Here is a 26122-nt window from a genome sequence, read left to right as displayed (position 1 = left end):
AATAAAATAAAATAAAATAAAAGTTATAGATCTCTAAATTAAAAACGTTTTGATATAGTCTACCTTCTTTCCCAATTGGAGAGGAGTAAACATATGTGCCATTTAGCTTTTCTAAAGTCTTTTAAAGTAATCACTTAATACATGGCTTAATTTACTTTAGACATACATACACATACTATGTACTACAGATATTCTTTCTTTACATACATTCTTGCAGGTGATGGAGTTTCCTTTTCATCTTTTGCTCAGGGTATATTAGTGCTTATGGTATATTATGCTATTTTGTGTTGATATTCTTAACACACATTGGCCCCAAAATGTACTGTATTCAAGAGCGTGTCTTTTTTTGCTAAGCTTACTTTATTTGAAAAGAGGCAAAACTTGGAATTTCCTTGTTTTACAAATTCTAGGAAGGCATGTCCCCCCCCCCAACAGTCTCTGAAATATGTGTGCTGACCTTCCTGTGTACCTAACTTCTGACTGCCTTTTGGTAGTGAAGTACTGAGGCAAAGTGTCTAAGTTCCATCTCTAAGTAAGCATTTTCAAAGTTGGGAGGAAGTGACAAGGAAAGATTCAGAGAATCTTGTTTCATTTTGCCTCCAGTAGCTACTTTCTAACAGACTCCTAAAAAGAGTGTGATTATAATATAGTCAATATAATACTTATTTTATATACATTTATAATTTTTAAGCATATATGTATTTTTACCGTGCATTTAAACAGCGGCCTAAACATCGAAAAAATATAAGTTGTGTTTTCAGAAACTAAGTTATCAGTTACTCTCCATGTACTTGTTTATAAAATACAAACCAGTCTAGATAATTATTGGACCAAACTGATCTTTACCAAAAAACAGCTTTTGTTTCATTGATTTTTCTCGACTGTAGAATTCTATTTCTGCCTGTTGTTTAAAATGTATTTAATATGAGTCTAAGCTGCATGGTTTTTAATTATTCACAAAAATTTAAATAACCATGCATGAGTATGTGTCTGGAAAGCAAAACTCTTCAATTAGATATGAACTTCCATGCAGTAAATTTTATGACGTATTACACATTTGGTCATGCTAGATATGAAAAGATTATCTTTCCTTAAAATCAGTCAGTTTGAGTTGGTTGTACTGGCACCAAAATGTTGCATTTATTTGGGGACGTTGATATTTTAATTTCCTGTTGTTCCATTTGGCAGTTGTTCCTTTATGTTTTGTAATAGTCCATTGGCAAAGTAGAACCCTAGAGAAAGACAACATTTGTATTATGGACTTTCCACAGTATAGAAATTGAATAGAGTGTAAAACCGTGCTTATAAATCAGAGGACATAATTTGAGTGTACATCACATTCAAATTGATTGTCTAGGCAGCATGTTATAATGGAATGTTACTGCATTCCTTATATACACAGGGAAAATCTGTATCATAGAACCAAGTTTTGAATGTGTACATTTTCTCATCTCCTTTGGAGCATGTATACACACACACATGCACACACACACACACACACACACACACAGATTTCATGGGGATACAGTGGTATTGTTGCTAGGATTTAATCTTTCAAAAATATTTTTTACCTCCATTTGTTTTGTTTGTTTAAAGTATAGTTTAAAAAGAGAATCAATTCAAAATTGCAATAAAATGTGTGTGTGTGGGTGTGAATGTGAAATAAACATAAGCAACTAATATACAGGGTGGCCATAAAGTTAGTGTGCAATTTGAGATAGACAACCATTTCAAGAAACTAGGTTACCAATTACTCTCCATGTACTTGTTTATAAAATACAAACCAGTCTAGATAATTATTGGACCAAATTGACCTTTATCAAATAATAGCTTTTGATTTTATTGATTCTTCTCAATTATAGAATTCTGGGTTTGAAATAGACAACTATTTCAAATTGCACACCAACTTTATGGGCACCCTGTATGTGACCATACTAAAGACAATGCCAAATGTCTGAAGGACTAAACAGTCCATTAGAGAATTTTCTTCTTGTTTATGCCTCACATACTGTCAGTTAATTTAAAAGGTTGTTCCTTAATGAAAGGCCATTAATGGACATAAATTATCAAAACTAAAGTTATGAAGTTATGAACTTCTCATGAGGATGTCAAGGTTTTGCAGTCCTTGTTTAGGGTCCACTCTTAGACTGACCCCAGTTGTACCCTCTGATCGCAAGTTCAGTCAGCTTGTTAATGCTGGTATCCTTACCCTACACGCCTGTGCAGAGGTGCAAGGGAGCGGGGAGTGATCCATCAGATACGTTGGGTAATTACTGCTTCTTTCTTCTCAGAAAAATTCAAAGCCTATTTGAACATACCATCGAATTCAAATCTCTGGCACACAAAATGGGCCCCAATCGGTTCATCTTTCTGAGTTACCCTCAACGAGAAAGGAATAGAAATGAATGGTGTATAAAAGTCCTCAAGTTAATTCTAAGGGAAAATATAGGAATGTAGGCAACTGCTAAATTTAGCACAAAGCAGATTTCAACTTCAGGAGTTTGAAGTTGAAAGAGAAAGGTTATGTGTGGATTTACTCGTGTATGTTGTTTTCTTTTTTTCTTTTTTAATTGCAAAAGTTTGGCCAGTCTAGGGCTAGAAGCCATGATGTAGAACCCAGTTAAAAAATGTATTTATCATGATTTTGCCACATAATTCTATTCTCAATGTTAAATGTTTGAAGTAATACTGTTGAATTTGATATAGACTATTACCTCATAAGTATACATATATATATCGTTATATATATAAATGAGGAGAGACATACACACACACACACATATACATGCCATGTTTTCCTGTGGCTAAATTGAAAATAGTAACATATTTTTGCATTTGCAATCACGTATGAATTTTATAATTTAAGATAAGGATCTACTTGTAACTTATATTATGAATACAATGTAATATGAATTATGAATGTAATAAAAATATTTTGCCATTATTTTAGGGCAATAAATTTAATTCACGTTTCTTGAAAGATTTTTTTAACATTTGATTTTTGTTTCTATTTTACATGAATCTATTATTTGATCAGGTTCAGGAAAAGAGAAAACATGGAATTATTTTTGTATTTTTACTTCTGTGTAAAATATTTTTAAAGGTTCAAAATTGTTTACCATTTTATACTAATGAAGCATAATAGATTGCAAAATGTTTTCACTAGCAACAAAAGTTAATAGTGTTAGAAAAGGTTACCAGTTGGGCAGTGCCTGTGGCTCAGTGGGTAGGACACTGGCCCCCTATACCAAGGGTGGTAGGTTCGAACCCTGCCCCAGCCAAACGGCAACAAAAAATAGCCAGGCATTTGTGGCAGGCACCTGCAGTCCAGCTACTCGGGAGGCTGAGGCAAGAGAATCACCTAAGCCCAGGAATTGGAGGTTGCTATGAGCTGGGACATCACAGCACTCTCCTGAGGGCGATATAGTGAGAGTCTGTCTCTAAAAAAAAAATAGAAGAAGAAGAAAAGATCACCAGTTATGCCCTGACAGAGTCAGGTAAAGCATACAGAGTAAGGCAATATATGCATAAGCAAGCCCCTCCCATTGGTGACCACTACTAGTAAGAACTCACTGAGTTTAGGGCTTACAAAGATTAACAAATGGATGATGGGTTTCAATATCACCAAAGAGGAACCCAAATAGGTTTTCACTGTCACCACTGTGAACTTGGAAATTGAAGGAAAAGTATACCAAAAAATACATGAAGAGGAAAAAATATTATTAAGGCCACTTTTTTTTTGGGGGGGGGTGTTCTTTGTGGATTTATAAGCAGATGTGGAAAGAATATAATGGATAATGAATAAAAGAGACTGTAAAGATTCAGAAATATAATTTGTTGATGGTGTGAAATGGATACTCTCATGCACCGCCTACAGAAATAACCAATTGGAACAAACTCTGTGGAAACAATTTGGCAAAACGAGTTACCCTTTGACCCAGTAATCTCTATCTTAATATTTAAGCTGAAGGCAAAATCGTAAATTCAAACATTGTATATAAAGTGGCATTGATCATGATGCTATGCATTATAATGAAAGTAAAAATAACTTAAATATCTAATATTATGATGCATTTTAGTGAATATATACACAACTAACTTTTTCAAATAATATATAAAGAACAATGTACATTATGTAGTATTAATGGAAAATGCAAAACATTAAATCCTAATTCTTAAGGTTATGATCCCAATTATGAAAATATTTCATGAAGCTATTCTTTCAGGTATAAAGTTTTGAGCCCATCGAAATTACTTTAAAAAGTGTTTTATGATAAGGATGCATACGATTCAAGTTCAAACATAGAAGACAGTCAAAAATTAAATTCTAGGGACTTGCTTTGATCTCTGGATCTTTCCTTATGACTTTCCTGATTTATAAACTTCTCTTTGTGCATATCTTCACTCTTCTCTCCCTAAGACTAGCCTTTTCACTTGTTTATAGTTTCTTTTCCCTTATAACTTCGGGTTATACATGGTCATTGCAGCTTCTATTGTCCTAAATCCAGCTTGTACTTTTGTTTCTACTCCAAGAGGAGGCTCATTGGGTGAGCTCTTTTCCTATGAAACCAAGACATGGATTACTTTATTTGCCTGTCTGGGAATCCCATGCCCTTGGTTAGGCGGCTATCTTTGTACCACTCAGTCATGGCTGGTCTGGGCATAGGAGCACATAAACAAAATTACTTCCCTCTCAGATTTCTTCCGCTATCACTTTCTATCCTGGGCCCACAAACACTATCCTCTATCTAAAGCACTCATTTATAAGAAAATACTTTTTATCATTTCACTACTCACTGTTAACTTGCTTTTATTTACTTCTTGGAATTTTCATCATTGAGTTCATAATCTCAAAGCCCCATCCTTTGTATGTTCCCATGAAGGACTTCTGTTTTTAATTCTCCTGGTAAAAGTTAACATATTCATGATTTTATTAAAGCACTATGGCATCAGATTCCCATTACGAGAGTGATGTACATGAACATCACTATAACATTCATTATAAAGAACGTGCCATGATACCATTTTAATGTAGAGCTTATGAAAGAAAATTACAATACCATGAGATTATTAACAATATATCACTGATGTTTGTATAAAAAGAACACATATGCCCACACACAAAACACATATATAACTCAACCAAACTTGCTGTTCTAATATCCTCACATATGAGAACTAAGTAGCCAAGTTTGTTCTGAGCTGTGTTATTTTTCCCTTATATGTGTCCTTACTATAATAGTGGGAAAAAATGTTTTTAAAGCAAAGCTGTCATCTTTTAAACACTGGAATAAAAAACTATCCATTTTCTGCATGAGTCAGTTTTTTTCAGTGAATATTTCCAGCAAATGAACAGCCCTGCATTAATTTCATGCTTTGTTTTAGTGGTTTCCTTGTGAAGACTGATTTCACTGAATATCATAAAGAAACTGGTCAGGTAGAATAAGAATTTATATTTCCACAGTTTTATTGGGAACTTTGAAACTTCTATTATCTCACAGGACCCAGAAATTGAATTGAGGTTTTGTTACTAAGCCGGGTTGTAGCAACAGAGCTAGGAGTCAGTAGCTCAATTTTCTACTTCTTTGCATCAAATTTTCTCCTAAAAATGATGCATGCAATACTGAAGAATGGCAGGGAGGAGCCTCTGTGAAGTGTTAAATATTTGGTTCACTGGGTCCTATCAGCAGGTAGGTCCTGTGGGGAACTTGTTTATACAGCAGAACAATCTCATTATGAGGACAGTGATGTAGTAGAGCTTACTTCATGCCCCAAGGCCATTCAAGGAAACAACCAAGTGAATAATATTCATCCGGCCCATATTGTGCTATTATGACTTGCAGTCACTGGCAGCATATTCAAATAGAGATCAGGGACTACAGCTACTCTGTTGAATGAAGTTCCAAAATTTTGAAGCTATTTAATTATTCAGTATTTTCCAATTTAGAGAATAAAAGAATATTGACTATTGACTATTTCATGGCACAGTAATTGAAATAAAGAGAATGTACAGACTTCACACATTTCAGAATAAATACTTATTTTTCATAATTGCATGATACCCAGTTGGATCTCTGCATGGGCCAGAGTGGCCCTTTCTGTCAACCACAAAAATAAGAACTTGCCTTTGAAAACTAAGAAACAATAAAAGAGAAATATATGTGTATATCAACATATGTCCATACACACAATCCCTTATGATCACTAAGAACAACCCACCACACAGCCTTCTTTAGTTTTGAAAATATCCATCTGTATTACATTGAAAAAATAGTTTGAGACAGATATCTCCTCTGCCCCATGACAATACACTGGGAACAAAGTAAACTGCAAGTTTAGAATAAAGGAAGGGAACTCTGCTGATATACTATGCAATAAATATGCCAAATGCCTTAGCCCAGCCAGAGCAGTGTGTAGGATATAGTAGGTACCTCATAAATATTTGTTGAAATAAAGAATGAATTAATAATGCCTTCCCCCAGAAGTGGCACAGATTAAGTACTATAAAATCATTACCTCCTCTTAAAATTCAAATATTTCCCGTTGTCTGAAACATATTAAAGGAAAGGGTCATGGAATCACTACTAAGGCTTTGACTTAGAGATCAAGGCATTCAGCTACAGCTTTTTGGTAAAGCAGCCAAAGAATCGATACTGAGCTACATGAACTATGACCTTCTTTAAAAGTATTTATTAGTTAACCATATGAAAGACATGTCTTTACTCACTGAGAATTTAAATTCTTAGGTAAATAATAATAATTAACTGCAATAAAGTTATCATGAAGTAGCATCTGCTAGACCTGAAAGATTCCTTCAGTTTTGAGTTTAATCAGTATTAATAAACAGACTATAAAGATAATCTCACTTAAATCAGAACTTGAAGATCTTATCATTGCTAAGTAACACTGAGGGAGCTTAAATTTGCTTTGAATGAATGGATGATCATATATATTAAAAACTGTCCACTACAGTTTTTCACATAAGTACATCCCCTCAAATTTATCCACCTTCTGAAAGGTCTATGAATTTGTCTCACACCCAGAGGCTGAACTGTTAAGGGCAAGGGAAAATAAGACCCAAAACAATAATTTCCCAGTCAATATAATGTTCTGCTGTTCACACATAGATTGCTACTTATGATGATTATTTAAAGAATGCCTGAGAGCATGTCAGTAACACTTCTGGGAAGCAGAGATTAAGGTTCAAGGCAACCTTCTATACTTTCTGTCAATCATTTCACAATTCATGTGTATTTCAAAACATCCTGTTGTACACCATATATATATATATATATATATATTTATTTATTTATAATTTTTACTTGTCAATTATACTTCAAAAAATCTGGAAAAAAGGCCAAATGAAAAGATCCTCCCCCAAGAGTCTCATGTAATGTTTCTGAAGTTATCACCCTCTTTTTTCCTGATTAAGTCTGAGAGTGTTTATGAAAATACTATGTAAAGGAAGTACTTCAAAAATAAAATGTACTGTTATTGTTATATCTATAAGTAAAATGAAAAAAACAAAGATTCTAAAGTAGATACTGACATACATTTTTTGTGGTACCCTGAACAGAATGCAACATGTTGATAGATCCTTAGCATAATAGATAAGTGATTACACATATGAATGTAGGTGAATGCCCAAAAAGTTGTATGTAAAGCTAATATGAGTACAGCTTATTATGTATTTTCATGAGAACTCTTCTGTGATAAAAATAGACCTGGCATCACTTCAAAAATGGTTCTAACCTTTTTAAAAAATTCTCACTTAGAAATTCACTTGAAGGAGCAATGCACAAGCTGTGTGTGTCTAATTTCCCCCCCACAATCTCTGTAAGAAGTTAATCAAACAGGCAATTAATCTGTATGATATTATTCATATGAAAGCATATGCATATTAAAATACACAACAGACTTAATTCCCATTTCCCTTGAATCTTTCTCTAACTCCAGGGGACTTGAATGACCAGCAGAGCTCAAAATATGAAAAGGAGACACAGAAGTGCTTTTGTTGAACAGACCAGACAGTGCAAGCAATAATATTCTGCTGGAAAAATACCCTATAATAAAGGCAGAAAATGTGGCGTGAGCTAACAACACAGACTTCAGTCCCAGCCACACTTGTCATCTTCCACCTTAAACCTGCTTCTTCTCCTTATTTCCATGAATGTTATCACAGTCTTCTCTGTAATCCTGCTTTGAAACCTCAGTCACCCTCGATTCCTCCTTTTCCCTCATCCCCCCTCTGATCAATCTTTGCATCCTCTTGATTCTGACTCTGCGCTCTTCCCCACATTTCCTTTTCATATCCTTCACCACTTCATTTTTCTATCTCCACTATTTTAAGAACCTTCTAAGTGGTCTCTTTTTTTCCTCGCTATGTCCTTCCAGTCCATCCTTGATATTGTTACGAAAATGATCTTCCTAAAATGTAAAGCAGATAATATCACTTCCTTGGAGAAATTTCCCCACTGCCTACTTGATTAGAGTAGTGGCCTTCAATGTGTCCTCCTGTTTGGGATCACCACCTGTGGAAAGAACAAAATAAAAGAAAATATGTGTCATTCCTGAACAAGGCGCAGCACCAGCGAACTTTTTAAAAATGTAGATTCTTAGGTCCCAACCCAGACCTTCTGAATGTGCAGCTCTAAGGGTAAGCCCAAATTGCTGTGTTTTAAAACAAGGTCTACAGGGGACTTTACTATGCACTAAAATTTGAAAACTGTGTGGCTACAGAATTAAGTTCATGTTTTTTGGCACGAGGTCTTGCTAAACCCCTCTTTCTGATCCTATTTTCACCCTAGTTACACTCTCTTCCTCCCCACCCCACTCTACCATTTTCAGACCTTACCCTTTATACTATCACTATTACTATCACTATCACTGTCACTGTTACTGTCCCCCATCACTATTACTATTTACCATCCTATTAACTGGGTTGGCTCATTGACTTGGGATTTTTCTCTTCCTAATCACATTTTGAACAAAGGCATATTTTAAATTACATTTCTTTCTTAAATCCTTTTTGATATTCCCAGTCATATGTTGTACTTTAGTTCATTTGAAAAATGGAAATCAGGGTTCAGTGCCTGCGGCTCAAGAGGCTGAGGCGCCAGCCACATACACCTGAGCTGGCAGGTTCGAATCCGTCCCGGGTCTGCCAAACAACAATAACAGCTGCAACAAAAAATAGCTGGGCGTTGTGGCAGGCACTTATGGTCCCAGCTACTTGGGAGGCAGAGGCAGGAGAATCACTTGATCCCAGAAGTTGGAAGTTGCTGTGAGCTGTGATGCCACAGCACTCTACCCAGGGTGACAGCTGGAGGCTCTGTCTCAAAAAAAAAAAAAAAAAAATGGAAATCAGTTCTGGGTTGAGAAATAGAATCAACCTCTTACTCTGTGTTTCCTTATCGATTCTCCCTTTAGTCTTGTAATTTCTGGTTCTTGTATGTGTATTATAGTTGTTGACATGTCTGTCCCTGCTAAAACAGTATCTCTCAAAGATAGCACTAATCTCAGTAATTTTTGTTGTAGAAAACTGGCCTGCATGTAGCATGTAGCATGCAGTCTTGTAACATGTGGAATCACTCCAGAATATAACTTGAGCTCTAACACATGAGTATTTCCTGTAGTCATGAATGCAAACAATTGCCTATTGGGATTGTTATAAAATTTAAAGACTTTCATAACTTGCAATTTTAAAAATATAATCCCGTTCTTCTATATGCTCTAAAATACAAACAATAAAAGTAAATCTGTGCCTTGACCCCTGTTACTCTCTCTTTAAAGGATCTATTTGCAGGGCGGGTAGCCAAAGAAACAGAATTAAATTTCATCAGTGTTTGTTTTGTCTCTTGCTCATCATGTTGATATTTAATTCAGTGTCCAAAGAGTGTCCCAAAGGTCTAACGTGCCTGAAGCCGGCAATACGTTTTGACCTATATGTATGCACATATTCTTATCAGTTTAACAAGCCAAATATAGGGCTTTGTGGAGATACGTGTGAATTAAATAGATAGCGTAATAGTAAGCCTAATGAATTTAAAACAACACACTATGTTTAATAGACTAACAATAACTTATTACTTTATGAAGTATATTTTTCTGTGAAATCAAACTGTTCTGAGTCAGAAAATTACATTGTTGTATTGTTGTGCAATATGAAAAGGGAAAATGTATACTGCTAATTTTTCTAAAGTAATAGAATTAAAAATACCTAGAAAAAATAGTTCTAAGTGATTATGTTGACACTCAAGGTATATATCATCAATACCAATTTGAATGAACAGTTAGTTACACATGTATTCAATATACAGTTATTGATTTCCTGTTATGCTCCAACAGCAGTAAAGCAAAAAGATATAGATGTGGAAGTAGCTATAGATATATAATTAGAGTTAGATGAAATTTAGCTGTACAGATGTTAGCGAGACAGGGAGAAAGGTAGAGATAGACATACAGATAGAGGAGGTAGAGTTAGAGATAAAGACAGAGTTGGAGAAAGATGATAGAGATAGATAGAAATAGAGGAGGTAGAGTTAGGGATAGAGATAGAGGAGGTAGAGTTGATAGAGATTGAGATAGAGAGAGCGCGACAGAGGTAGAGATACACAGATAGAGATAGAGATAGAGATATGGTAAAGTCCTAGTTCTTAAAGTCCTCTCGGTCCACTGATAAATGAAATACACAGAAGCAAATAGTGATTCAATATGATACATGCTAATAAAAGTATATATTAAATAGAAAACACAAGATAAATAGCCAAAAGAAAACCATCTTTAAGGTAAATTGGTATTATTTTACAACATACACTGTTTATATCAAGGGCTATACATGTCTATCAGTATCAATCCTTTATACCCAGACTAATAAGAAAAAAATGAGAATCCAGCTTTTCTTATAGTATCTGTGTTTGCTCAAATAGTGAAGCTTTTCCTCCTCCTGTTCAGTGTAAGAATGGCAAAGAGAACATCTACTATATTCGAGGTACTGTATTAGGCATTTTCTCAAGTCACTTCTAAACACTAAACAAAGAAAAATAAAGATTCAAAGATGAGTCTTAAGCTGAATTTACTTAAGGCAAGACAGGAATTATATGATCCTATACAGAGGGATGTGGCCTTCAGATTAATTCAGAGAAAATACTTATATATAATTGCATACAAGGAAGAGCAACCCTTGTGAAGAACATTTTCCAGGCCAAAAGCAGGCAAAGCCAGAAGATTTCACAAGGAAAAGTGATTGGTAAGCTTAAACAAGCCTTCCAGGTCAGTTTATGATGTCATCATTGTGAAGCTTGGCCTAGGGTCTAATTGAAGTACCCCTACTCTGTCTGTTGAGTCTAGATAGTACAATTACATCACAGACTGTAAACAGTCCAAGTTTACTGTCGTGCTGTTTTTCTGACAAATTTTTCTGAAAGGAGCTTGTTTTTCTTCAAGGCCCTGACTGCTCACTCTCTGCCATCCCTTAGTCTCTCCATGCTCAGGGGCATACAACAGACACAAGCCCAAGCCCAAGGCATAGGAAAACTTTTATTTTATCAACTCCAGATAATCCTACAAGGGAGATTTTTCAAAATGCAGAAATTAAGACCCTGAGAGCTTAAGTGACTTGTTGGGCCTTAGCATGGCTGGGATTTAAATTTGGATCCAGTTTGTCCAGAGCTCACATGACACCCAATTATATTATTACTGCATTTACCAAATCTCTCTTCATTAACAGGCATGTCCACAAAAAATGACAAATAGCGTTCACTGTGTTGAATCTGAGTCACACATAGATCCCAGAGCCCCTTTTAGTTAAATCACGTTCGGAAGAATTTCATCCATTATATTATTCTATGTCTTCATATGGAGTACATGCCACTCTTACTTTTACCAGCCTATTTGATGATCCAGAGATGTCTATCCTCTAACTAACCTGCATTCAAATATGTTCTTGCTTAGTACCTCCCCCCAAATTATTGGAACCTCAGAATTGTGACCTTATTGGGAAATAGGGTTTTTGCAAATACATTAGGTAAGTTATGATGAGGTCATTACTAGAGTAGAGTGGGCCCAGAACCAATATGGTGGCTGTCTTTATAAGAGAAGAAGAGCATAGACATAGAGACATACAAGAAGGCCATGTGAAAATGGAGGTGGAGGTTAATGGAGTATTATGTCCACACGCCAAGGAAAACCAAGGATTTCCAACTGTTACTAGAAGCTGGGAGAAAGACACAGAAGAGATTCTCCTTCAGAAGGCCCATAAGGGACTAATCCTGCTGACACCTTGATTTCAGACTTCTAGTGCCCAGAACTATGAGAAAATAAATTTATGTTGTTTTAAGCCACTGAGTTTGTGATATTTACTTACAATAGCACTAGGAAACTAAAAAAAAAAAAAAAAAAAAAGTTTCTGGCATATGATAATTACGCTTCATAGTAGACTTCAGCATGGCCATGTGAATGTTTGGGACACCACCTATCGAAGAGTGACACTGCCAGGAAAGGACAAGAAGGTATACAATTGAGTTCTTCTAACAACAGGAGGTACTCTGTAGGGAGTGTCCCTAGCCCTGGTTTTTACTTCAGCCTTAAGAGACTATGATGGCTCTTTGCCTTTTATAGATGAGGAACAGCCCTGGAAGATCTGGCCACTCTCCCTCCCACTCACTTTCTCCAACTACTCCAGCCTTCCTGCTCTCCCTTACCACAACCAGTGCGTTCCCATCTCCGAGCATCTATTTTGAACACTGCTGTCTCCACACATTTGGCTAGTTTCCTCTCTGCTCAAATGTTAGCTCCTCAGAGAAGCCTTTTCTGGCCACCTGATGGAGAGCCCAGAACTCTCTAGCCTCTTACCCTGTTTTAACTGTGCTTTCCCATACATTACATTGCTATAGTCCCACCTTCTCTGTGAGAGCTAAAACTCTGTTATGTTTACCAGACCTTGCTGAGATAAGCATGACACTCAAGACTAATTTCTTTCTGTCTTGAAATAAGGTGGCTCCGAGATAGGTCCAAAATCTGGAAGAAGTGCCACATGACACAATAGTGTGAAGGTAGAAGTGATTTAGGGAAGCAGTGAGATGCAAAAGTATTACATTTAAGCAGATGTATATTTCCTCGTGCTTCATTTGGAAGTATGGTTGGTTAGGGAGGGTGGCTAGTTCAAGGGGCAGTCAGTGGGGATTACAGGTCCCTGTTCATCACAAAGAAGTCAAATTATGATTAAAGGCACTCAATAAATATTTATCTTGCATTATAGGGAGTTTCCTGCTAGTCAGGTGCATGACACTCCTCAAACCCCCTAAATCAGTGATCTTCAACCAGTGTGACAGGAGAGGATCTTAGGTGTCCCATGAAAATGTTTAAAGATCATTCATTAAATTATTTTCAAGACAAGTTCAAAGGACAGTAAGTATATTCTTTTTTTTGCTCTTTTTTTTGATCAACATAATTTAAGTGTGCAACTCAAGTTTAACTATAGTTTCAAGTGTGCCATGACATAAAAAAGGTTGAAAAACATTGCTCTGAAGAACGCAAGGAGGGATTAGTAGGGAACCGATAGTCAGTGTTCCTGACTCTACTTTAGCATCTATGAATTTATTTCTCCCCCTTTTTCTCCCAGAAATATAAACACTCACCTGGACCACTTTTTCCCTGGACACAGAGTTTATTTTATTTAGCCAGGAAAGAAAGATATATAGATACATTATCACCACAAAGCAATTTATGTTCAGTGAAGACCCAATGAGTTGGTGCTCAGACTCGTCTCAGACATTCCTTCCCAGGAAAGATAAAAATCATGTCCCTAGTTGCTCTGGACCCCAGAGTCTCGGGAATATTGTGGCACTTCTGGTGACCTCACAGCAAATGAACTGTTGGCTCTGAAAACTGATCTGAAGCATGCATTGCATAAACACGTGTTGTTCACAGTGATAACTTCGCTTCCCTTACTGGATGATATGGGCAAGAGCTGGGTCCGCATCATTATTTGCTTGCTATTAGGGATTCCTGCCACTGGCCCTAACTCTAACAGTATTTCAGAGAGGGAAGAGTCCCTCCTGCTGTGGCCCAGTACAAGGAAAGGTAACAACAGCGTGGGAAAGGACAAAAGAAAAAACACTGGTGTGGTTTCTAATAGGCCAGGGACATTACAGGTGAGAAAGAGGCACCAGGAATGTGAGAGGCTCCTAAGTCAGAGCAAAAGGAGTGTTTCAAGTCAGACAGCGGATCTTTTTATATCATGTCGCAGGGAACTTAGATGCCTTATTTTGTCTTTATGGCAGGTGCAAGCATAACTGGTTTTCTCACCTATAAGATTTTTTTCTCTGCATAGTGGGGCCAAAAGAAGTGCAAAGCTCGTGTTAACACAATCTCGCATTGAAAAAACAATACCAAGGTGAAAGGATTTAATTATGTACCTTGAGTTCTCACACAGAGCACAATACACATAGTGAACCCTGTAAGACACTGGTTCTCAACCTGTGGGTCGCAACCCCTTTGTAGCAATGAAAATGCATCGCAACCTTAGGAAGGTTGAGAACCACTGCAGAGATTTGGTAATAAAACGATTGCTGAAAAGTTTTGCCATTCAGTTATCAGATAAGTGATATTGATCCTAGTGCTATATTTTCATGATTTGAGAGAGAAAAATCTGCAAATTGTACTTAGCGCTTAATTTAAAAAATAGTACATGAGTTAAAATGTCAGCATATGTAGAAGATAGGTATTTCCATAGACAGCTATTGAGAAAGGTCATCAGCTTTTGAAAATTTATTTTAAAATATGTGTAAAGCCTCAAAATATATTATTTGATCCAGTAACTCCTCTCCTGGGAGTCTATCTCAAGGAAGTACCATTTATTTTATTTTTGGAAGGGAAGGCTATGGAACCTTGTATATAAGGTTGTTTCATCACAGAATTTTTTTAGGACAGTCAACCCTGTGGACAAACTTAAAAGTTAACTAACAAACATCAGAAGATTTCAATAAATAGTAACACACTAATATGGAATATAGTTCAGTTACTACTAGATGGTAAATACAAAAGTCATGATGCAAAAATGTTATAAAATATATGATCTCAACTGAGAAAAACTGAATAAACAAAAGGATAGATTATAAATGACTATTTTATTCTTTATTCTTTATTCTGTAGTTTCTCTTCGGTCTTTTTATCATTAGAAAACCAATGCTTTAAAAGAGAAATCCTCACCAAGTGCATGCTATACAATGCACGGATTTTTGTGTACTACGGGCAGGAATACTTGCTAGAATTCAGAGGCGAAGGTAGGATGGAAGGTTATTGATACTACCAGGATCCTATTTACCTTGGGACCAGCTATCCCCTGATTAAGAGAAAAAATATGATAACAGCTAACCAAGGCCTGCACACACCTGGAGATGACCTAGATGGAGAGGCTGATAAATGATCACTTCTGGGCTTTCTCAGATAAAGGGTTGTCTAGAAACTCGGTTCCTGATAATTGGCAGAGCCTCTTGAGTAACATCAATTCTTACCACCCACACAAATCTCTCCCAAATATTTGAAAGAGCTCTTCTGAAGTTGCTACACTGCATATATACTGAAAGGAGAGAATACGGAAACATTTTACCCCAGATAAACATGATCCAGAAAGTAGAGTTGGTGACAAAGTGTTTTGCGAATCAAAGCATAAAAGAGCTTTTGGGGGTGATTTGCTGCTATCGCTGCTGTTGATAATTTGCGGGCATCTCTGCTTTCTCCTTGAAAGGATTCCAGCATCACTGACTTTCAATTGAGGACTTCCTATTTGAAAAGAGCACAGCCAGTGCAGATAAAGTGCGAATTCACCTGTTTCAGATCTCGCGTCAGCCTTTGGTTCAGTATCTGCAATACTTTAGGCGCGTGCCCTATACTCCCTAGCTACAATCTTGTCTCTAGTTTGGTATTTCCAAGCGCAGTAGGGGTAGAATCATATGATATCAATGTGCCAGATATTTATTTTTTGATCAATACAATTTCAAAAGAGGGGAAAAAAGCATGTGCAGGGCGGCGCCTGTGGCGGGTTCGAACCCGGCCTTGGCCAACCTGCAACAACAACAAAAATACCTGGGTGTTGTGCGGGTGCCTGTAGTCCCAGCTCCTCAGAAGGCTGAGGCAAGAGAATTGCCTAAGCCCAGGAATTGGAGGTTGCTGTGAGCTGTGATGCCACAGCCCTCTACCGAGGGTGACAAAGTAAGACATCATCTCTAAAAACAAAAAAAGAAAAAGAAAAGAAAAAAGTATGTGCATTTTAGAACTGTCTGCTGACTTTTTTAAACTTCATTCCATTGCCCAAAACTTTTAAATGAAAAAATTCGAAAAACATTTCAAAGACACCACCATTGACAGAAATGGTGTCGCCGGTTTTCCGGTTGACTGAGAGAGAGATTTTAGTCAGTGACCAAAGCTATGAGTTGCAGAGTAACCTAACTTTATTCCTCTCTCTCACTCACTCCTGCCAAGTTGCCTTTTACCTCTTTCTCATATCCACCCCATTTGCTCCTTTCTACCACCACTGCTGTACTTAAGCTAAAGCCTTCAAATGGATATCCTTACCTAAGACTCCACCTAGGTCCGCATATTTAAAACAATTAGACTGCCTCCACCGCTCCAGATTGAAACCCTTCAATATTGCCTGAACACTGTCCCAATGAAGCCAAACATTTTTTACATGTCATAAAGGAACCTCCACAATCTTCTTTGTGTGTCCCCTTCTTGCTATTGCCTGCTTAAACTGGTTCCTACCACAAAAAACCATTTGTCATTCTTGCAAAACTATGCTACCTTTATTCCTGTGCTTTTGTATTCACCTCCAAATCGGGGTCTGTCGGCCCATTGTTTAAAAATTGGGATAGATAGCGCAGACATTTTTCTTTCATAGAGCATGCCCCTACATTTCTTTATCACTGCATTTCCGTGTTGTGCTTTTAATTTCTGTCCATCTCTTCTATTGGACTGTTAGCACCTGGAATACAACAGCTGTGTCTTGGGTGCCTTGATATCTCCAACTCCTCGGAAATAAACTGGAATGAAGCTGGCCCTCACTGTATGAATATATAAATCTGTGTTAGGTCATCTTTTCAGAACTGAGTCTAAGTTAGGGTTTTGGATGCACATGATTTATTGAGGGAGTACTCCTCAGGACAAGCCTGTAAGGGAAAGAAGGAAGAAAGCAGGGCAGAAAGCGGGGAAAGCTGAGTGATGATGAGGTCTCGGTCTCATGGAAACTCTGGATTTGACATCATCCACAGAGGAGCTCTGGAGCCGCAACTGCACCATAGAGTTGTCCCCACTTGAAGCAAAGGAACCAGTCTTTTGTATACCCACATCGGTTGGTTATTGCCAGTGGGTCACATGCCAGGGGATGCAAGTTTCCCAGAAAGTAGATCTTGTCAATAATCAAGAGTATTTTTTTTTTTTTAAAGAGGAGATGGAATAGGAAATGGATACACCAGCTTCTTAGTAAAAGGTATCAGGGTGGGACATATATTGCACTATCATAGGTGTCTTAATTATTTCACTATTATTCCAGTATACCTACACAAGTGGACACAGGTGGTGTATTCCTTTTCCAAAATGCTTGGAACCAGAAGTGTTTAGGAATTTAGGTATTTTCCAATTTGGGAATGTTTGCATATAGAGTACATAAAGAGATATGTTGGAGATGGGACCTAACTCTGAACATGAAGTTCATTTATGATTCACATACACATTATACGCAGAGCCTGAAGTTAATTGTATTATTCCCTTTGGAATAATAATAACTGCGAACACTGAAAAACTGTGGGTTGTACAATCTGTGTTTTGACTGTGACCCAACACCTGAGGTCAGGTGTAGGGTTTTCCGTTTGTGGCTTCATTTTGGCATTTTAAAAGTTTCAAATTTGGGAGTATCTTGGATTTTGGATTTCCTAGTTAGGGATGCTCAACCTGTACTTCAAAATGATATAATGATTTATAATGATATATAATGATTTATCATTTTATGAGTAAAGCATTTTACTTTTATATTAGAATGCAGTACGCATAAGTTCTGTGATTAGACTTTTATTTTTAAGAATTAACCTTTGATCCTATTATCATGGAAATATTTTGAGCTCTTACACATGTAGTAATAGAGACTTAATTAAAAGTACTTCTCCTAATCTCATTTGAATATATTGACATTATCCAGTGGATGTAGCTTTTGTTCATGAAATGGTACATCAGTATGAACTCTCTGTAGAGGAATGATTTCTGAATCTTAATTCTATCTGTCTTCACATAAGCTCCCAGAACTTTATGGGTGGTAACAAGAATGAACGTGGCGCTTCCTACTCCCACCCCCAGCATAATTAATTTTATGGCTTCACAAACTTCCATTGGCTGTGAGAGAGTATGTACTGCCCCGGAGTATTGAACTAGAGTTCTAGAATTCTCCCATCAGTGAAGGAGAATACTAATAGCACAATTTCTGAGAGCAACTTTTAGAAGGGTATTTTATTCCAAAAGAGAGAAAAACAGATTAAATTCCACCAGTCTACTCAATTACTTGATGATAATTTTTAAAATAATAATAAAAGTTACATAATAAAATTACACATAATTCATAAATGTGTAATAAAATTAACATAATGAAATTAACAATGTCTAGAAATCTGTTTCTGGAATGATTGTTCCCAAGCCAAAATAGTTTGCGTGTCGTAGTAAGAAAAAAATGTACAGGAGAAACTCTGTTTATCAAGAGTTAGGATTTAAATTATTACATATCCTCTTAAGATCTGTGATATCCCACTACATAAGGTAAAAAAAAATACTTTGGCTTATGTAAAGAAAACCTCTTTATTCATAAGAAAATGAATACTGAATTACTTGAGGATGTAAGTCATTAATTTCTCTAATTTATTTTTAACTGGTTTAGGAAAAAAAACTGTAACACACATGGTGGGAGGTAGTGTAATGTGCACAAATGAGTCAAGTGTTAACCAAGGAAAATAGGGGTCAGGTGTGGTTGTTCAGGCCTGTAATCCTAGCATTCTGGGATGCCAAGGCTGGAGAAATAAGCATTCAGGAGTTCAGGAGTTTGAGACCAGTTCAGGCTGGTCTTCCAAGAGCAAGACTCCATCTTTATTAAAAGCAGAAAAACTAGCTGAGCTTGATGGCATGCACGTGTCGTCCCAGCCGCTCAGGAGGCTGAGGCAAGAGGATTGCTTGAGCCCCGGAGTGTGAGGTTGCTGTGAGCTATGACATCACAGTACTCTACTGAGTGCAACAAAGTGAGACTCTGTCTCAAAAAAAAAAAAAAATCACAAAGTATCTCTGATATTCAAGGTGCCACCTCTGGATTTTCTTTGACATGTGACTCTGAACCTTTTGCATCTCCCCGCCCCCCATAATTAGGTATGGATAACTCTAATTTTCAAGAATATTTATGGTGTTCTTCCAACATTTTTCTCAGCATATTCTGAAAGTGTGCACTAATATCTATATTTATTCCCAGCACAACTCTCCCTCTGTTCTCTTGATCTAATTTGTTGCTAACTTTTTAAAACTTTCTAGACTAAATCTTTGTTGTGTTTACCTTCAAGCATTTTGCTTTATCTTACAAATCTTATGAGACATTGAATAATTTGATCTTACTCTTCATATAGCTACCTTGAAGTTGTTTCAACCATTTTTCACCGGCAGCAATATCCTTTTCAACAGAAAGCCCCACTTACATTAACTTGATTCTAACCTTGCAATTCATATTGTGGTAAAACAAAATTATTTCATGCTTATCACCAAATTATAACTATTTAGAATAAAATCTCACTATAATTTTTTTTGTGGTGGGCCAAACGTACAAAATAGTTTAGATAAATGTTATATAACCCTGATGTCTCTGTGTAATTCTTTCATCCTATTTAATGTTGTATGCTGGCTCTGGAGCAGTCTCTGAGAGGCGTGAAGACAATAAATCAGACACTGATGCTGTTCAAGCTTTCAGCCCATGTTGTATCTCAATACAACCCTTTCATGAAAATTTTAGAACCAAATTTTATGCTTGAAACTAACTAAATCAAAGAATTCTGTGAAACTGGCACCTTTACTGAGAAACAGAATATGAGGTGATCAGGAGAAGTAATTCTAGGTTCAAATGTAGCTGAGTAAATGGAGTTTCTTCAACTATATTGTTTGGTTATCCATTATTTAATTTCTTATGTATTAATTCGTTCATTTAATAAATGTGTGTTGAACTGGTTAGTAGGCACAGTTGTAAGCAACGAGTCTAAAGGAATGTAGGAGAAGGACTAAGTCCTTGACCTCAAGGGGTTTCATCTGTTGGAGAGACAGAAAACGAACGAAATGGATACAGGCAGCATCAGATAGCAGCAAATCATACCAAAGAAGAATGTTAGTCTCTCATTCAAGTGACCAGGAATTGGAAAGGCAGCGTTTCATACAAGGAAATTGGAAAGGGCCTTTCTGAAGAGGGGATATTTGGAGGCAAGGAGAGAGGAAGCGGTACAGTGGGTTGGTAAAAAAGTTTCCAAGTAGAGAGAATAGCAAATGCAGAAGACTTAGTGGATGTTTCTGTGAAGGGTAAGAGAAAATTTCTAAACTCGTTGGCACATAGTTAAGTGTTTGTTAGATATTAGATATAATTTTAAAATAACAAATGTAAATAATTAATTCCATGTGTTGTTATGTATCTTCTTTTCTATATGTCTTCCTCCCTGTCTTTCTAGATCAAATTTCTTCTCTTAAATTCTATCTTATGCATTGGGGTCTTGGGGCCTTTAGGTGTCAGTCTTTTGAATTTGTAGTGAGTTTAACCCTATTCACAATATTCAGATGTTACTAGTGTCAGAGGTGGTTTTTTTTTTTTTTTTTTTTTTTGTCTTTACCCTTTTGCTCAAAATTTGTATACTCTGAGCAATGCCAAATTTATTTTCTTGGTCAGCATTAAGCAGCTTCCTTCTGTTAGCAACAAATCCACAGCCTCTCTGTGATAATGAGAATGTTGACATATCTTCCCTGTGGGGAACTGTTGTTGTTTGGGTGTGTATGTTTGTGTACAGGGAGGAGAGTGATAAAAAACGGTAACAAGATGCCATTTGGAAGATGGTGCTTCCAGGAAACGCAGGAAACCCAACTGTACCCTGCATCTGTCCTCCCCATTTCCTACCATGATTTCATCTTTATACTTCCCCTGATGTACCCAGAAGTTAGAGCAAAGCGACTATCTACCTTTGTCTCTGGCCATGAAAAATCCACTACCAGAGCTCAACTCACTTTTGTTTTATTCTTTTCTATCGTTTATGGCTGTAAAACATTTATTCCTAATTGCATCACTTAGAGTCCAATCAGAGAGAAAAACCATACTCATTTGAACAGGGAAACTTTATACAAAGAATTAAGTGCAACAGGGGATTATAGTGATGAAGAGATTGGCTAGTATGGAAGAAAAATATAAATGTGTGTTGAACTGGTTAGTAGGCACAGTTGTAAACAATGAGTCTAAAGGAATGTAGGAGAAGGACTAAGTCCTTGTAGTCCAAAGTAGAGGGACTTTGCCAGTATGCTCTACTGGCAAAGCTTCAGTCTTACCCTCTACTGGCATTTTACCCTCTACTGGCAAAGCTTCAGTATTCATCTGCTTGGGATTGCCATAACAAAATCCCGTAGAGTAGGTAGATAAAGCAACAGTTGTTTATTCCCTACCATTCTGGTGGCTGCAAAGTGTAAGATCAAGGTACCAGCCAATTTGGTTTCTGGTGATGGCTGTCTTCCTGGCGTTGAGATGGCTACCTTCTTAGTGTGTTGCTGATTTGACCTCTTCTTTGTGAGCACAAGGAGAGAGAGAGAGAAGGAGGAAGCTCTCTGTTGTGTCTTCATGGAAGGACAATTTACTTGCTGAAGTTTTCTTACAGAAAAAAAAGAAAAAGAAAAGAAGACAAAGACATTAATCCTTTCAGGAGGGCCTTACCCTCACTACCTCATCTAAACCAAATAACTTCCCAAAGGCCTTATCTCCAAATACCTTCATACTGGGGGTTAGTGCTTCAACATATGAATTGGGAGAGGAGAGTCACAAACATTCAGTCCATACCTAAAGAATAGAAGAGTGGCTGCCATTACCCCTAGGACTGAGATAGACTACCCAAGAAAAAGTCTCTATCTTTCCATTCTCCAAGCAGAGATCCAAACCTTATTGGGAAGGTAGAGCCATGACTTGCTGAACGGCTGAAGTCACTGAGCTGCCACACTACCGGAACTAGTTAAAAATCTGTCCTCGGAAAGTTAGCAGAGATCTTCTCTCTGAGGTTCCTGGGAAAGCTATTCATGGGAACAAAATGTCTTACCTGAGGCTCTGCTAAAAACATCACCAAGCTGCTGGCTGCCATGCACTGCAGAAGCCAGGTGCTGAAGCCTCACATACTGTGTGAACTCGCCAAGGGAGCAGGCTGGAACGAGGAATCAAAACTCTTTCCTCCTCAGTGTCTGCAGTGTCTGTCCAGTACCCTCTACTGGCAAAGCTTCAGTGCCAGCTAGCAAAGACAAAAAAACATTTCAAAGAACAGAAAGGTAGAAGGATATATTTAGAATGAAGAAGCAGTAGATCAATAGCAAGCACATGGATATAAACTAATAATAAATACTAGCACAACTTGAGTAAGTGAAGAGTACATTGTTTGTTAACAGGGTATACTAGTTTTCAAGGCCATTGTCCGTTTGATTCATTGCTATAGCTTCTGTGTCTAGAATAAAAACTCGATACTCAGTAAATATTGATACTCAGTAAATATTTGTTGAATGAATGAACTAATTGCTCACTTTTTCTCTAATGATTTTTCTCTTTTCTTTTACTATAGCTGATGGATGCACTGATTGGTCTGTTGATATCAAGAAATATCAAGTTTTGGTGGGAGAGCCTGTTCGAATCAAATGCGCACTCTTTTATGGTTATATCAGAGCAAATTACTCCCTTGCCCAAAGTGCTGGACTCAGTTTGATGTGGTACAAAAGTTCTGGCCCTGGAGACTTTGAAGAACCAATAGCCTTTGATGGAAGCAGAATGAGCAAAGAAGAAGACTCCATTTGGTTCCGGCCGACATTGCTACAGGACAGTGGCCTCTATGCCTGTGTCATCAGGTATCCTTTTATTTCTATTACTGCAGAATCAAAGAAATTACATGCTTCTTTCTCATCCTTAAATTCTGTTGCTATCTCTTTTGCCTAAAGGTATTGTCTCAATATTTGCATGGGTAGCTGCTTTCTAGAATTTAGAATCTAAATCATAAAAAGATGGAATTGGAATTTATGTTGAGATATTATTTCTAGCTTATGGAGAAAAGAGATACCATCTGGGTATCTACTTATGTTACCAGAAATTACTAAAGACTATGAAATAAAATTTATAGAGGAGGTGAAATGTTGCAAATAAAATGTAAGCAAAGACTTACAGAAAAGATGCATAGTTTATTGCTAAATGGGTTGTAACATTTTGTTATTGCCCTTCACAGACAGATAGAGCATAGATACCTCTGGTTCATGCACATCTGCGAAGATGATTTAGGTAATGTGTGTATGTGCACAGAAAGAGGAAGACAGCACCACCACACTGGGGAATACAAAGTTTGTGCTCAAGATCATTTTGTTAACTAAAAACTACTGGGTCAACACAAAAATTATTCTCCCTAACCTTTCAGGACCAGTACTAAAGTTAATAACAAATTCTTTGCCTTTGTCCTCAAGAAAACTCATCATATAGCTACATATCTTTGTCAGCCTGGGGAAGAGACATACTTAGTTTGTTTAATGATAATGCATTGAAACAGTATCTCTGTAATACATTAGCAGTTAAAAATCTCAGTTTAAGTGTTTAGCCCTTCATGGACTATCAATCACATCCTTCAGGAGTGGTCATGGATGTCATTGACTATTATAGAACATTAGCAAAGTGGGTTATAGTCACATAGAGGGTATGTTTAAACTTATTTGTTTGGCTTTCTGTATTTCAGCTAATTCAGAAAAATAAAAAAGAAATATAAAGCTGTTGATTCTCAACTTGAAGAGGTTTTAGAATCACCCAGTATCTTTTTCAAATAAAAATTAGACTAATACTTTTGAAATTCTGATCAGTACCCATCATTCCCCTGTTATAAGAATCATGACACCTATAAGAAGTACCCTTATGCTGATCCACAGCTACAGGTGTGTTAGGACAATTAAAATAGGTCAAAGCCACGTAAAAGTTAAACAGCAATGTATCCTTTTAACACTGACACCATATATTATGTTACAGTTAATGTTAGAAAATATAAATGAAAATAAGGAAAGCATAGTACTTGGGAAAGATGGCTGATGGATTTTAAAAGAACAAATAGATCATTCCTTGGGCCACTCTTTATTCTTTCCCTACTAATCCTTTTATGTTTAAAAGTAACTTTTAATATAAATAAAGGCTGTATAGAGGCATGGATAAATGATTGTCATACTGGTACAGTTAAAAAGGACTTTTTGGACCAGCATTCTCACTTGACCAATAGTAATTCGATTTTAATTTCATATCTGCTATATTTCTTTAAAAAAATCATTATTTCTGATTATTATGCATATGGGATGTGATTCTTCAAGATAGGCAAATGTGTGCCCTCACATTCAAATTAGATTAGAATGGAGTTGAATGTCTAACACTTTATTTCATCACTTATTGTTGATGTGAAAATAATGATGTGTTCACATTAGTAATCTGAATTTGGAAAACACTGAAGTTGTAATTCTTTATGTGTGTAAATATCCATTGTGATCCAATGCCCTGAGAAATTGCATTAAAATGCTTCTAAATTTATAGTTACAATGATGAATGAAAGGTTGAAAAGTTTCCAGAATGATGACATTTGCCATATGTTGATACGTCTACAATTTAATGGCAGGTGAAACCAAAAGACAAACACTGTAAAGTTTCATTTGTGTCAAATGGCATTCTAGAGAAAATGATGCACTCCAGAAAGAGATACTTTTGTCACTGAAATTCACATATGCCAATTGATTTGAAGCTAGTGTTGCCATGGTTTCCTTTTCCAATTTGGAAAGGGGTACTCAAAATCTTTATAAACAGTATTTGAAATAGCGTGAGTTGATGTTGATGTGAAGGGAGCCCAAGGGCTGTTAGTTGAGTCACTGACATTTTGGCACATTGTTAGCTATCAGGCCACAAAACTGTCACCATGAGTTTTTAAATAATCTACTTGCAACAAATTTTAAAAGTTCGAAAATGTTAGCTTCTATTCTAAGGTTCTAGTCTTTCTGATAAGTGTTCTGGGTATTAACTTGTCAATGAAATTGTATAATAAGCCCTGCCTATGTGGCTAATTTCCATTCCCACCTAACTATATGCAATTAAATGGGATAAATAATGGAAACACCTAAGATTACTATCATTATAATAAATAACTCCTTTTTTTACTCCCTTCCCTTATCTATTTGGGACAGAAGAATATCATATAGTTCTTTGCATCATAATACTTGGATATTCAGTTTTTCTTTTTACTTTTAGAATTTATATTTTATTTTTTACATGAAAAAGTGAATGACAAACCACGTAACAGGTAAAATGTACACTATTTGGGTGATGGCTATGCCATCAGCCCAGATTCAACAATTATGTACTATACCCATGTAACAAAACTGCACTTGTACCCCAAAATCTATTTTAAAATTTTTTAAAAAGAAAAAGAGAATGAAGGAGATCTGTACATGGCCATGTACAAAAACAAGTTTATTGTATGAAAAATAAAATTTTCCTAGATATTTGCCCTCCAACTTTTTAATTCACCTTTTCAGAGTTATGCCCAGTGGCAGTTTCACATGCACAGCTCTCTGGTGTACATATAAGCAATCCAGATCCCCCCAGTTGTTGATTACGAAGTTATTTGGCATGTTATTTTTTAATTAAAATTTTATTTTTGAGATAACTGCAGGTTACTATTTAGGTGCGAGAAATAATATAGAGAAATTCCATGTACCCTTTCCCCAGATTTGCTCAATGGTAACATTTTGCAAAACGGTAGTGTAATATCATAATCAGGGTATTGACATTGAAACAGTTAAGATAAAAAACAATGCCATCACCACG

The 26122-nt window shown here is 36.5% G+C and overlaps 1 protein-coding gene across 2 annotated transcripts in view; it reads left to right on the top strand.

Moving 5' to 3' along the window:
• The window catches only part of IL1RAPL1 (interleukin 1 receptor accessory protein like 1), a 1308770-nt gene that overhangs the window by 662542 nt on the left and 620106 nt on the right, over positions 1 to 26122 (top strand). For both annotated transcript variants that reach the window (XM_003793744.2, XM_012807604.1), the window contains one exon: positions 22857 to 23136. In XM_003793744.2, coding sequence (XP_003793792.1) covers positions 22857 to 23136 — 280 coding nt within the window. The remainder of the gene's footprint in view (positions 1 to 22856; positions 23137 to 26122) is intronic.

The sequence above is a fragment of the Otolemur garnettii genome, unplaced genomic scaffold (genome assembly GCF_000181295.1).
Source record: "Otolemur garnettii isolate 467f Iridium unplaced genomic scaffold, OtoGar3 scaffold00072, whole genome shotgun sequence".
In the NCBI taxonomy this organism is placed as follows: Eukaryota; Metazoa; Chordata; class Mammalia; order Primates; family Galagidae; genus Otolemur; species Otolemur garnettii.
Note: the sequence above shows the minus strand (reverse complement) of the source record. Positions and strands in the feature narration are given on the sequence as shown.